General features: G+C 35.3%; 2 protein-coding genes across 2 annotated transcripts; both read left to right on the plus strand.

Moving 5' to 3' along the window:
* The first annotated feature begins 2,144 nt into the window (after window positions 1-2,144).
* LOC131649168 (uncharacterized) lies at window positions 2,145-3,380 on the plus strand. Its single transcript, XM_058918918.1, has one exon. The coding sequence runs from the start codon at window positions 2,145-2,147 to the stop codon at window positions 3,378-3,380; it is 1,236 nt and encodes a 411-aa protein (XP_058774901.1).
* A 2,697-nt stretch (window positions 3,381-6,077) lies between these two features.
* LOC131649169 (uncharacterized) lies at window positions 6,078-6,515 on the plus strand. The gene has a single exon (XM_058918919.1). The coding sequence runs from the start codon at window positions 6,078-6,080 to the stop codon at window positions 6,513-6,515; it is 438 nt and encodes a 145-aa protein (XP_058774902.1).
* Window positions 6,516-15,650: the final 9,135 nt, after the last annotated feature.

A 15,650-nucleotide genomic window follows, 5' to 3' on the forward strand; every position in this document is an offset into this window, starting at 1 on the left:
AAAATCATTCACCGTAATTGATGTTAATAAGGGTAGGAATTATACTAGAAGAAACATGTAGTGTGGATCTTATTATTGAGTGAGAATGGATATGTGGAGAAAATTGTAGTGGGACCCCAATTAGGCATAAGGGCATCCGCCCCATGGTGTGTGTGTAGTGAGAGTGTCCCATTTGATTGACATTATCCATTTTAATTTAATAGTTTATGGTATAACTTATACTACTTTATGTTATTAATCATAAGAATGTTTAGAATATATTAAGATCATCACGTTTATTTTTTTAAGTATAGAAATATTTATAACATAACCTGTTAACCATTTCAATCAAACAATTCTAGGAATTAATGTAAACTATTCTAACAGTGGATCAATTTAGTAAACATTACTATTATAACTATTAACCAATTAATAGGAATAAGTTGCAGATTAAAAAGTCTAATGTAATTAATCCCCTTATGAATAATAGAACTAGTAGCAGGAATTCTAGTTGTAATTTAGTGTAGTCACGGAACAGTATATAAGGGAATTGGTGAATTTTGTGAGCTGCAGAATTTAATAGACATAGTGAGTTATCAATTTATTTGGCATGTACCTTTAACAGTTTGATAGGAAATTAACTTGAGTGTTGTGGTACGTGTTGTTGACAAAAAAAATGATGTTAGCTGGGAGTAATTTATCTGTGCTAGATATCAGCACTTGGTTGGATTAAAAATTGACAGGTTTTAATTAGTAATATTTTTATTACGTGTAAGTGTGCTATAATTGGATAGCGAGTGTAATTCTGATGTGAATTACGGTAAACATTGTATATGAGTGCTCAGGAGGATCGTGGATCAGGCAGATCGTATAATAAGCATAATGTATATTTTTAATATGTATATTGTTTTTTTATCGGTGCGTTGCATATCATAGCATTGAGACTGCTAGGTGAAAATCTTTGGTAGATGCCTAGTAGGTCCGGACTCACTTATGGAGTTGTGTTGGAGATAATTCGTTGCTCAGTGGAGTGTATGCGAATTATCCGGATTCTTGAGAATCGGGTTCGATTGAAGGAACCGTGTTTTGGTACCACATGCATTGTGTCAAATCATGGAGTCACATCGCATTATTGTAATTGATTGTTGAATTGTGATTGAATTGATACGTGTGTTGTAAACATGTGATTATGTGTGTGATTGGCGTGAGTACTACTCCTTAGCATGTATTATTCACCGTTATTTATTGAATGTAGTTCTCACCCCTTTCTTTCTTGTTTGTCGTGTCTGTGCTTCTTCGGGAGTACAGATAATTCAGGTACTTAAGCTATACGTGGAGTACGTGTTGCTTGATCGAGTCTTAGGAGTCGCTCTGATACGTAACACGGGAATTTTGGGGGATTTATTTCAAATGTTATCTTATTGATTTATGTTACGTATCGCTTTTAAATTCTAAATTCTGGAGAACCACAAATTAAGGTGAATTTTATTTATTGGTGGCAAGTGTGCCGTGATTTATTTTTAATAAAACCTATTTACGCTATATTATTGATTTTTGTGAGAAACGAATAAATAAAGTATTGAGGCTTTAGTTTCTGTTTTATTTGAAAGATGTGACATTCCACTCGTGTTGTATTACTCTGATAATGGTTCGAGGACGAACCATGCGGAAGCTGGTGAGCATGTAACACCCGAGACCGAAGAAGGCGAGGGGTGGTTGCACCGCATGTAACACCCGAGGCCAAAGAGGGCAAGGGTGGTCGCTGCATCGGAATGAGAGGGTTCCTAAGGCCGTGCAGGTATGGGACTGCATGGTTGAAGGAAAGCGTATAAGGATTGATGGGTACTACCTATACCAACAAGATGCATCTTCTTTTCGGTAGCCCTTTCCATAAGAACTCCATATTTAAGCGTGCTTGACTTGGAGCAATTTATGGATGGGTGACCATCTGGGAAGTTTCCCGGAAAGCATGCGAGTGAGGTCAAAGCATGCTGAAAAGACCCGTGTTGGTTTGTGGGGCCAGTCGATCATCCCGAAAGCAGTCTGGGGCGTTACAAATGGTATCAAAGCAGGTCGGTTCAACTGGCCAGATGTAATAGAGTCAGTCCTTAGTTTAGGAGTTGACTTGTTTGTTCTTCTAACGGTATTTTGGGTTGTTGGACAGAATGGCAGGAAGGAATGATGCTGCTCTTGCTGCTGCACTGCAAGCTATGGCGCAGTCGGTGCAGAATAATAACAATCAAAATGCTGGGGATCTGCAGTTTCGCAACTTAGAGAGGTTCCAGAGCAACAAACCGCCTAAGTTTGAAGGTGGTAACATTGATCCAGATAATGCACAGAAATGGCTGAAGGCTATTGAGAAGATCTTCAGGACCATGGGATGCAATGAGGATCAGAAGGTACAGTTTGGTACGCACATGATGGAAGGTGAAGCTAAGGTCTGGTGGGATAATAGTCGTCAGAGAATGGAAGCTGCAGGTACTGCTATTACTTGGGCAGTGTTTCGGGCTAAGTTTCTGGAAAAGTACTATCTGGAAGATGCTCGTAGCAAAAGGGAGATTGAGTTCCTAGAAATGAAGCAGGGGAATATGACTGTTGATGAGTATGCTGCTCGATTCGAGGAACTGGTGAAGTATTGTCCTCATTACAATACCAATGAGGCTATGAATTCCAAGTGCATCAAGTTTGAGAACGGGCTGCGTCCCGAGATCAAGCAAGGTATTGCGTGTCAGAAGATAAGGAACAATCCAGAGCTGGTGAGCAGGAGCCGAATTTATGACAATTACAACAGAGCCAAGATTGCACATTACAAAGCTGTGAATGATCGGAAGGGTAATCAGAATCGGGGGAAACCGTATAGTGCTTCTGCAGACAAGGGAAAGCAGAAGGCTGCTTTTGGAAAGAAGCCAAGTGGGGGAGGATTTGCTTCCAATCCCATTATTTGCTTCAAGTGTGGTACTGAGGGACACCGTGCTAATGAGTGTCAGAAGGATGTTAAGAAGTACTTCAAATATGGGAAAGCAGGTCATATGGTGGCAGATTGTAGAACTAAGGTGCCTACATGCTACAACTGTGGTGAGGAAGGTCATATCAACACTCATTGTCAAAAGCCAAAGAAGACTCAAGGTAATGGCAAGGTGTTTGCATTGGTAGGGGCCCAGTCTACTAGTGAGGACCGAACAGTCAAAGGTACTTGTTTCATCCATAACATTCCTTTGATTGCTATTATTGACACGGGTGCAACCCACTCGTTTATTTCTGTTGATTGTGTGAAGAGATTAGGACTTGTACCGTCTACTTTAGATCGGAAGATGACTATTGAAACTCCATCTATTGGTTCTGTGGTTACTTCTTTAGCATGCTTGAATTGTCCGTTGACTATCTTTGATAGGGATTTCTGAGTGGACTTGATTTGTTTGCCACTGAGTAATCTGGACGTTATTTTAGGAATGAACTGGGTAGAGTTCAATCATGTGTATATTGACTGCTTTAGGAAGAGGTTGTTGTTCCTTGCTCCTAAAGAGGAAGTGTTGGCAAATTCGTTATTTACCAAGGAGATGAGAATATTGTTGGAGGATGAAGCTAAGATGTTTGTTGTGTTTGCTTCACTGTCTGTTGAGGGCAAAACATCAATTAAAAAGATACCAGTGGTGAATGAATTTCTTGAAGTATTTCCTGATGATATTACAGAGTTACCCCCGTAGAGGGAAGTTGAATTTTCTATTGATCTTGTTCCTGGTACTAGGCCTATTTCTATGGCGCCGTACAGGATGTCTGCATCGGAATTGTCAGAGTTGAAGGCTCAGATTGGTGAATTGCTGGATAAGAATTTTATTCGACCGAGTGTGTCGCCGTGGGGAGCCCCAGTATTATTGGTGAAGAAGAAGGATGGTAGTATGCGTTTGTGTATCGATTACCGTCAGTTGAATAAAGTAACCATTAAGAATAAGTATCCATTACCGAGGATTGATGATTTAATGGATCAACTTGTTGGTTCTCGCGTGTTTAGTAAAATTGATTTGAGGTCGGGTTACCATCAGATAAGAGTAAAAGATGAGGATATTCAAAAGACTGCTTTTAGAACTCGTTACGGACATTACGAATATGCAGTGATGCCTTTCGGAGTATCTAATGCGCCGGTTGTGTTTATGGAGTATATGAATTGTATCTTTCATTCGTATTTGGACCAGTTCATAGTGGTGTTCAGTGATGATATATTGATTTATTCTAAGTCTGAAGAAGATCATGCAGAACACTTGAGGATTGTGTTGCAAGTGTTGAAGGATAACAAATTATTCGCAAAGTTCTCAAAATGTGAGTTTTGGTTGGGGACCGTGAGTTTCTTAGGACATGTTATTTCAGGTGATGGAATAGCAGTTGACCCATCTAAAGTAAGTGCAGTACTTCAGTGGGAACCTCCGAAGACGGTGACGGAGATTAGAAGCTTCTTGGGTCTGGCAGGATATTATCGCAGGTTTATTGAAGGATTTTCTAATTTGGCGTTGCCATTAACTCAGTTGACTAGGAAGAGTCAAGCTTTTGTGTGGGATGCGGCATGAGAGGAAAGTTTCGAAGAGTTGAAGAAGAAGCTGACAACAGCGCCAGTGTTGATTCTACCTGGTCCAAGTGAACCGTTTGCTGTGTACTGTGATGCATCTAAAATGGGACTAGGCGGAGTGTTAATGCAAGGTGGTAAAGTGGTAGCCTATGCTTCACGGTAATTGAGGGTGCATGAGAGGAATTATCCTACTCATGATCTTGAATTGGCAGCAGTGGTTTTCGTATTAAAAATTTGGAGACATTATCTGTATGGATCAAGATTTGAAGTATTCAGCGATCACAAGAGTCTAAAGTATCTATTTGATCAGAAGGAATTGAACATGAGGCAGAGAAGATGGTTGGAGTTCTTGAAAGACTATGATTTCAGTTTGAGTTATCATCCAGGAAAGGCTAATGTCGTAGCAGATGCGCTGAGTCGGAAGACAATTCATATGTCGACATTAATGGTAAAAGAGATGGAACTGATTGAACAATTTAGAGATTTGAGTATGGTTTGTGAGACGACACCTGAGAGTGTTAGATTGGGTATGCTGAAGATAAATAATAACTTTTTGGATGTAATTAAGGAGAATCAAAGGCTTGATGTGAAATTAGTGGACTTAATACCTACTGGAGAAGACAATCCGGATAGTGACTTTAAAGTAGATAATTTTGGCGTGTTGAGATTCCGGGGAAGAGTTTGCGTGCCGGATAATGATGAATTGAGGAAAGCGATTTTAGAGGAAAGTCACCGAAGTAGCTTAAGTATACATCCGGGAGCTACAAAAATGTATCAAGATCTTAAGAAGTTGTTTTGGTGGTCTGGTATGAAGAGGGACATAGCCCAGTTTGTTTATGCTTGCTTGACATGTCAGAAGTCGAAAGTAGAACATCAGAAACCTTCGGGACTGATGCAACCTTTGGAAATTCCGGAGTGGAAGTGGAACAATATTACGATGGATTTTGTTACAGGTTTGCCACATACAGCGCGAGGATTTGATGCTATTTGGGTAGTGGTGGATCGACTTACTAAGTCCGCACATTTTATACCAATAAATATTAGTTTTCCGTTGGTGAAGTTGGCGGAGATTTATATAAGAATAATCGTGAAGTTGCATGGAGTTCCGTCGAGCATAGTGTCGGATAGAGATCCGAGGTTTACTTCAGAATTTTGGAAGAGCTTGCAAGAAGCTTTAGGATCTAAGCTGAAATTGAGTTCGGCTTATCATCTACAGACAGACGGTCAGTCGGAGAGGACTTGTGTGTTGGAGAAAGGTGGTGCGTGGGATACTCATTTGCCATTGATTGAGTTCACGTATAATAATAGTTATCATTCTAGTACTGGGATGGCACCTTTCGAGGCGTTGTATGGTAGAAGGTTTAGGACACCTTTGTGTTGGTATGAGACCGGTGAGAGTATTGTGCTTGGGCCAGAAATTGTGCAACAAACTACTGAGACAATCTAGATGATTCGGGAGAAGATGAAAGCGTCTTAGAGTAGACAGAAGAGTTATCATGATAATCGAAGGAAGGATTTAGAATTCAGCGAAGGCGACCATATGTTTTTGAAAGTTAACCCTGTGACAGGTATTGGTCTTGCCTTGAAGTCTAAGAAGTTGGATCCTAAGTTTATTGGACCGTATCAGATCTTGCAGAGGGTGGGTACAGTAGCCTATAGGATGGCGTTGCCGCCTGAGCTTTCGAACTTGCATGACGTGTTTCATGTGTCACAACTTCGAAAATATGTGTATGATCCATCTCATGTTATTCAGCGGGATGAAGTTAAGATCCGTGATAACCTCACTGTGGAAGCGATGCCGATTAGGATCGAAGATCGGAAGATGAAACGACTTAGAGAAAAGGAGATTCCGTTGGTGAGAGTAGCTTGGGGAGGAGCTGCAGGAGGAAGTGTGACCTGGGAGTTGGAGAGCAGGATGCGAGAGTCGTATCCGGAACTGTTTCCATCAGGTACATTTTCGAGGACGAAAATAATTTAAGTGGGGGAGAGTTGTAACACCCCATTTTAAATTATTTAATCGTCGTAGTATTTTATTTGATTGACTTTGTTTTGGGTGTGTGATCGAACACGTAGGCGGAGTACCCTTATCGGAGCGGGTAAATTAAAAATGTCGGAATAGCATTAATTTAGTAATAATAGACTTGGATAATATTATTATTAGTAATAATATTAATATTATTATTATTATTATTATTAATATTACTATTATTTTCATTGTTACTATCATTTATATTATTATTAGAATTAGTATTATTAGAATAATTGTTAATACTATTATTATTAATAGAATTAAGGAAATTAGGTTGTTAGTGGCTAAGGGCAAGATTGGTATTTTACTAATAAGTATATAAGGGTCCAAGGAGAGGAATTAGGTTTTTAGAATCATTTGTGCATTTGGAGGCTAAGTAAGGAGGGAGAACAAGGAGGCCACTAAGAGATTTCTCCATAGTCAAAGCAATTTCCGGAATCGAGGTAAAGGGGGAGATGATTTCATTAAAGGTGGTATAATCATGAGAGGGTAGAGAGGGGTCCTTACCCTCATAGAATATTGTATGTTAATTTTGTTTGAGTGTTCTTGTTTGATCTTATATGGATGAAAATTGTGTGTTAATTGCTTCTATTACCATTACCTATCATTGAATTTGTTGTTGTTATAATTTTTGTGATTGTGTGGATTCAATTGGAATCGTAGGTTGGACCGGTTATGTATCAGTAAAATACTGTTAGAATTAATCAAGAATAAACTATTATTTTTGCTGCTAGAAATCATTCACCGTAATTGATATTAATAAGGGTAGGAATTATACTGGAAGAAACATGTAGTGTGGAGAAAATTGTAGTGGGACCCCAATTAGGCATAGGGGCATCCGCCCCATGGTGTGTGTGTAGTGAGAGTGTCCCATTTGATTGACATTATCCATTTTAATTTAATAGTTTATGGTAGAACTTATACTACTTTATGTTATTAATCATAAGAATGTTTAGAATATATTAAGATCATCACGTTTATTTTTTTAAGTATAGAAATATTTATAACATAACCTGTTAACCATTTCAATCAAACAATTCTAGGAATTAATGTAAACTATTCTAACAGTGGATCAATTTAGTAAACATTACTATTATAACTATTAACCAATTAATAGGAATAAGTTGCAGATTAAAAAGTTTAATATAATTAATCCCCTTATGAATAATAGAATTAGTAGCAGGAATTCTAGTTGTAATTTAGTGTAGTCACGGAACAGTATATAAGGGAATTGGTGAATTTTGTGAGCTGCAGAATTTAATAGACATAGTGAGTTATCAATTTATTTGGCATGTACCTTTAACAATTTGATAAGAAATTAAGTTGAGTGTTGTGGTACGTGTTGTTGACAAAAAAAATGATGTTAGGTAGGAGTAATTTATCTGTGCTAGATATCAGCACTTGGTTGGATTAAAAATTGACAAGTTTTAATTAGTAATATTTTTATTACGTGTAAGTGTGCTATAATTGGATAGCGAGTGTAATTCTGATGTGAATTACGGTAAACATTGTTTATGAGTGCTCAGGAGGATCGTGGATCAGGCATATCGTATAATAAGCATAATGTATATTTTTAATATGTATATTGTTTTTTTATCGGTGCGTTGCATATCATAGCATTGAGACTGCTAGGTGAAAATCTTTGGTAGATGCCTAGTAGGTCCGGACTCACTTATGGAGTTGTGTTGGAGATAATTCGTTGCTCAGTGGAGTGTATGCGAATTATCCGGATTCTTGAGAATCGGGTTCGATTGAATGAACCGTGTTTTGGTACCACATGCATTGTGTCAAATCATGGAGTCACATCGCATTATTGTAATTGATTGTTAAATTGTGATTGAATTGATATGTGTGTTGTAAACATGTGATTATGTGTGTGATTGGCGTGAGTACTACTCCTTAGCATGTATTATTCACCGTTATTTATTGAATGTAGTTCTCACCCCTTTCTTTCTTGTTTGTCGTGTCTGTGCTTCTTCGGGAGTACAGATAATTCAGGTACTTAAGCTGTATGTGGAGTACGTGTTGCTTGATCGAGTCTTAGGAGTCGCTCTGATACGTAACACGGGAATTTTGGGGGATTTATTTCAAATGTTATTTTATTGAATTTTGTTACGTATCACTTTTAAATTCTAAATTCTGGAGAACCACAAATTAAGGTGAATTTTATTTATTGGTGGCAAGTGTGCCGTGATTTATTTTTAATAAAAACTATTTGCGCTATATTATTGATTTTTGTGAGAAACGAATAAATAAAGTATTGAGGCTTTAGTTTCTGTTTTATTTGAAAGATGTGACATTCCACCCGTGTTGTACTACTCTGATAATATTATTACTATTTTACCGTAATTTTTAAATTGGGAAAATGTGGGGTGTTACACTTAACATAGCGCTAAATTTGTCCCGAAACGAAAAATGATCATTCGTGGCCCAAACCTATGTTTAAAAGCCTAAGGATGGTTGATTATTTGAAAAAAGGTTCAATTCCTATGAAACTTGTTGCTAGGAGTCTTTGATTTTATCAATCCTCTAATGAGTTTTCATTAATTTAGGTCTAAGTTCATTTTATTCAACTATTATTGATCATTCACTTCAATAATCAACATTAATCACTAACTTCTAACTTCTAACTCTTATTTTATGTTTCCTCTATTACTTTGCTTTATTTTAATGCTTTATTTTATATCTTTAGCATTCATTCTCATATTTATTTTTACTTGTATTTTTTCTTTGTCCATTTGGACTTTTATTTTATTTTTAAAACATTAATAATCAACTTGAACAATAAAAAACTTAAGGCTCTATACGGACTATGGTTATTATCCTTTGGCATCTCGGACTTTTGGACCTCTTGGACTTAGTATTAGGAGCTTTGTTGCCTTAATACCTCTAGACCTCGTGTTATCTTATTGATACCTTGTTTGAAGTCCTTGAAGTTTACTCCAAAGCATTGGTTTGATTTTCTCTGTATGCAATTTATCATTCTATACTTTGTTTGAAGTTCTTGAGGTTTATTCCAAGACATTGTGATTGGGAATTACTCTATATACAGCCCTTACTCTGGCCAATTTTTGTCTCAAATCTTTATGCATGGTTTAACAAGTTATTCATTTGGAGATGTTATTTTGAACTCAAGAAATTCATCTGTTGCATTGAAGCTTTGAAATAAAAATGAAGACTCTACTTGATTAATAATTCATCCGAGGCTTATTTTATCTAGTACTGAGTATTATACTTGCTTGGTTTTGTTAATCCAAAGGATGAGAACTCAATATTGACTTCTTTATGTCAAGTGTTGGCTTATTGTTGGTTAGATATTTCTTTGCCTTACCTTTTATTTTGTGCTTTTAGGATAGTCCCTTCATCTCATGTCATCTTCTTAAATTTTCAAAATCTTCTCCCTTTTTCAAAATCTTCTTATGTTTGCAAACTTTTAAAATTCTTTTGATAAAAACTTTCTTTCAAAACTTTTGCCCTTGGTGGCTTTTCTTTCAAAGTTTAGGCATGAGTAATCATTGTAATGGAGATGTAATCCCCTAATCCCTTGATATTGATTGATATGATTGATTCTTATCCACTTGAAAGTGTTAGTGGCTTACTTATTGATTTTATCGAAGTTGGAGCCCTTCTTTCACTTGTGATGCAAAGAATCCATTTGTTCTCATGTTCAAGTATGATTGATTGAGTTTTCTCCCATGATGATAAAGTGTCTATCCAATTTTAAACTAAAACCTTTATTTCCTTTTGAGTAGAACTACAAATGCTCTGACTTCTCCATTGCACAGAGGAGGTATGTAGGCACAAGATGCGATGTCTTGCCGATCACACAATAAAAATAACAAAAACATTTCTTTCTCTCATCTCTTTATTCTTTTGCAAACAAAACTGCTTTAACTTTAAAGCATACAGATTTTCAAAAGATTTTTGTGGAGTACCACAGATGTGAGGGGGGCTAATACCTTTTTCTTGTATAACCAATCCTTTTATCCATATTTTTTTGTGTGGGTTTTATCGATATTTTCTTTTTACGTCTTTTAAAAACAATAAAATTCCGTGGCGACTATTGATTATGTGAGTTAAGTTAATCAATAGCTTAATCTCCAATTTTTTCCGTCGTTATAGAAATTAGTAATTATTTATTAAAATTTATTAAAAATAATAAACTTCCCGTTTATATCCGCTTTATATGAAATGTGTAGTTGTCTTGTTTTTTCTTTGAGCCATAAATTACTTGTGGTTGTTGTATGGATGAGAGACGAGAGGTTAGAGTGATAAATTAAGAGATACTAACCAATTCAACTTGAGCCACTAAAGATAAATAAATAGTTTTAATTTATTTTGAAAAATAAAATAAAAAATGCCATGATATTGAATTATACTAGCAGTGTTTAGTTGATTGAAGCTATCAATATCCAACTAAAAATCAAAAGTATAGGAGTTTTCACCCTAAAAAAAACATGCATTTATCACGTTAAAAAAAAAACCATTACATTGTCATTCTTGTAATTTTCCAACACGGGCGAAGAAGATTCGTGCATACATTCCCAAAACAAATGTTGTGTCGGCAGTGTTAAGATTGTTTGATTCAAGGCAAGTTGGGTGATTGTTATTAAGTATTGTCTTCTTTTGGGGCAAGTCATTGAGGTGGGGTACCAGGGTATTTTAAATCTTTCTAATAGTTTCAATAATTTCTTTAACTTAGATTTTAAAGTCGGTATATAGTTTTATTTTATAAAATCAGTAAAAGAATCTATTGAGCCAATGCGACTTTTAATTACCTTTTAATTTATATTAGGAATTTGTTTGATAAAAATTGTAATTGACTAATAAGCTAATTAAGAGTTTATAATTTAAATTTGAGGGTTGATAACTAATAGTTTATAATTATTTATAATTGATGGTTGAGATTGATAGCTGACAAATTAATTGAAGTGTTTGATAAAATTAGCAGTTCAACTAACTTATAAATGTCAAATGACATAAAAAAATATTTAATATATAATTATTTTATTTTAAATTAAAATAAATTATAAAGGATAAAAGTTTTTTTTTATAAATAATAAGGATAAAAAGGAAGAAGAAAATATAAGATATAAGCTAAAACCCTATTTGAAATAACGTATGAAAAATAAACTATAAGCCAGCAAAATAAGCTATAAGTAAAATAAGCTATAAATTGTCATATGAGCTTATAAGCTATAAGCTCAAATAAGCTCATATGACAATTTAGATCTAGTTGGTAACGGTCTTTTCATCAGAAGCTTATAGTTTATTTTAGTAATTTATAACTTATTTTTCAGACGTTATTTCAAATAACGTTTTAGCTTATAGCATATAGCTTATCATTGTTTCTTCCATTTTTTTATTATTTTAACAAAAATCTACTTTTATTTTTTATAATTTATTTTAATTTAAAATAAAATAATTATATATTAAATATCTTTTATCTCATTTTACATTTATAAGTTAGCTGAATCATTAATTCTACCATACACTTCAATAAATTTATCAGCTAGCAGTCTCAACCATCATCTATAAACTATAAACCATAAATTATTAATCATTAGCCATAAACCCTAAGTTATCAATTAACTTATCAGTCAACCGCTAATTTTATCAAATAGATTCTGTATAATTATTTTTGTGTTTTTTTAAGCAATGTAACTGTTAAAAGAGACAAACTATTTATTTGTTTTATAATTAATAAAAATATAAAAGATAATCAAGTATATAAATTACACTAAAAATATATCATATTAGCTACCAATTTTAACAACTATTACTACGAGTTAAAGTATAATATGAACTAAGTTTATGTTTGGTAAAGCGGTATGTCATCGCTACTGTATGTTTTATGCTCCTTCAACTGCAATTTTGAGAAGTTACTAGTGGTAACTTTTGTGAAAAGCGGGATTTCTCTCAAAAGCCAAACATAGACTAATTAATCATAAATCAATTAATATTTAAATTATTTGAATTTTTACTTTAATTAGTGAAAAGTTTATAGTTTGTCAATCGGTAAGATTAATTATGTTGATAAATTATGCTGATATAGTGATGTAAAACTCGAGTAATACTATATTGTTATTTGATGAGAAATATGATTACTAATTTGTTGAATTCTTCATTATCCGTAAACTATACCAAGATATGTTAATTTAGTTGAGCTTTATGGTATATGACTTTGCATAAAAATAGATTTTGGGAGTGTTGTTGTTGATGATGATACAATTTAATATAATATTAAATTTAGGGTATGAAAAATTAAGAAATACTATTAGTTCTTTAAGCTTCAAGCAAATTGCAACTTTTAAAACTTAATGTAGTGGGGAAAATCCACTATTGTCTTTCTTTAATTAGTTCTCTATGATTTTGAATAGATATAAATTTATTGTTGTATTTGTTTATTTAGTGAAAAAAAATTAAAAGAATAGTTAGGCTATGGATTAAAATTGGATATCTAGCAAACGATTATCCCAAAAAATATGAAATTAAGTGAAAGAGTTTGTTATCGTCGTTCTTGCTGATTAAGATGGAGAGCTTCAGAATGTAATCGAAGAGATCTTCATGACTATCCTAGAATGTTTGGAAGAATGATAGGTTGGTAAGGGATGCAGAGACAATATGTTGTGTGATGGATTGTTTTTTTCTCGGTTTTAAAAAAAAAATGTCACAAAGGAAATTATCGGCTAAGTCGCGGATCGGTACGCTTTCTTTAAGACGTTTCGCGGTACTGTCATATTTATGCAAAGCAACCTTTAAAATCCACGACGCCTCCAGGATAAAACAGCTCGTTTCGATACGATTCATACTTGCACGTGTGATGAATCGTTCTAAATGATACGCCTTCTGATGGTTAAAAACCAGTCTTAGTATCTGGAATAAATCCAGTCGAAAAAGAAAATAATATTTTGTAATATGAAGCAGAGTAAGGGAGAGAGGAGAGAATTCGGATATGAATTCTGGAGTACCGAACAAATGAATGAAGGAAATGTATTTATAGGCAAAAAGGATCCAACCGAGTGGACCAAATCGTGGGAGAAAATATAGTGGGAGAGTTGAACCGGCCCAGTTAAGGTAGCCGTTATTTACTTGGTCAACAAGCTTGGAGGACAAGTAAACCTAGTCAAAATCTAGGTTAAGACTTGGTCTTAGGACACGTCACCGATTCGTATTGATTAATATTAAATATTAATTAATTTCATATTTAATAGTATTTAATTTTTACCGAATTAATTAATTATTCAATGATAATTAATTTCCATTAATTCGGGTTCCAAAAAATTAATTCATGTAGACCAAACCGAACCGAGTCGAGCCGGCCGGCCGGACGGACGACGGCGGCGGCACACACGCGCGTGTGTGTGTGTGTGTGTGTGTGTGTGTGTGTGTGTCTTCTTGGCACATTGGTGTGTCCTAACTCCTTTACAAAATTGTAAGTGCCCTTGGGCCCAACAATAATTGTTCAAGTTGGAATATATATACACTACTAATATTTGTGTTCCCTCAAATGTGGGACTTAAAATGAATCTTATCAAATTCATCTCCATATTAGCTCTTACTTGTGCTCATTTATTGCTCATTTAATGTCAATAAATCATTCTAACTCTTCCTCCAAGTTATCATCATTCCAAGTATTCCAACAATCCCCCACTTGAATTTAAAAGGTGAATTTTAGAAGTACGTTAAACGTTTCTAAGATTGTGCATAAGCAAAGGTGTCTACGACTTGAACCTTTGCGTAGCAAGTAGGATTCTTATTCAACAAGAGTGACACTATTGTCTTGAACTTTATTTCAGACATCAGACCTACACACAACCTTTCTTAAGGTGTATTCTTAATGGCCCTGCACGTGTGTCCCGGTTTAGTGAAGGCTCTAGGAATTCTGCCTCGAAATTCCATAGGAACCGGCCTCAGTTCCACAATCACATAGGTGAGTCTATCAAGAGTACTCCTATAGCCTAGGTACCCCCTCATATAGAGTATAGATCTCATTAAGAGTTTCTATTATCTCATCCTCTTATGACTTCAGGATTCATGCTTCTTTTATTTAGTTTAGCATGATCGTCTCATATCACTCACAACTTGTTATTACCCACTGAACCTATTTCTCGGGATCTCCAGTCATTTAGGTCAGGTTACCATCATGAGCGACTCACATTCCTATAGGCATTAGTCCCATCTTATATGATGTATTATAGACTTTCTCTCTAGCTAATCCTTTCGTCAAAGGATCTGCTAAATTTTCATCAGTGCGTACATGATCCACTCTCATAGCTCCTTTAGAGATACAATCTCTAATGGTGCTGTGCTTTCTTCTAATTTGACGTCTTTTACCATTATAATAACGGTTCTCTATTTTTGCAATAGTCGCGGTACTATCGCTGTGGATCAACACAGCTGGCATAGGTTTTTCCCACAAAGGAATCTCAGCTAGCAAGCATCTTAACCAACTTGCTTCTTCACTAGCATTTTCTAATGCTATCATTTCAGACTCCATCGTGGACTGAGCCAGGATATTCTGTTTCTTTGATTTCCAAGATACAGCTCCTCCGGCTATGTTGAATACATAGCCACTAGTAGCTTTGGAATCATCTGATAAGGTATTCCAATCTGCATCACTGTATCCTTCAAGTACTGCAGGAAATCTCTGATAATGTAGACCGAGGTTCATTGTCTTTTTAAGGTACCGCATGACTCGCTCAATAGCTCGCCAATGCTCATTACTCGGTCTACTCGTAAACCTACACAACAATCCTACGACATATGCAATGTCCGGTCTAGTACAATCAGTGGCATACCTGAGACTGCCAATGATGCTTGCATATTCTGACTGTCTAACACTTTCACCAGTGTTCTTAAACAGTTTCATGCTTGGATCATATGGTGTGCTTGATGGTTTACATTCAAAATAACTATATTTCTTTAAGATCTTTTCCACGTAATGTGATTGATCCAAAGAAATTCCTCGTTCGGATTATGTGATCTTGATGCCAAGAATCACACTCGCTTCTCCGAGGTCTTTCATATCAAAGTTGTTGCACAACAATGATTTCATAGCATTTACAGTGCGAATGTTTGATC

Source organism: Vicia villosa, linkage group LG2 (assembly GCF_029867415.1).
Source record: "Vicia villosa cultivar HV-30 ecotype Madison, WI linkage group LG2, Vvil1.0, whole genome shotgun sequence".
Classification (NCBI taxonomy): Eukaryota; Viridiplantae; Streptophyta; class Magnoliopsida; order Fabales; family Fabaceae; genus Vicia; species Vicia villosa.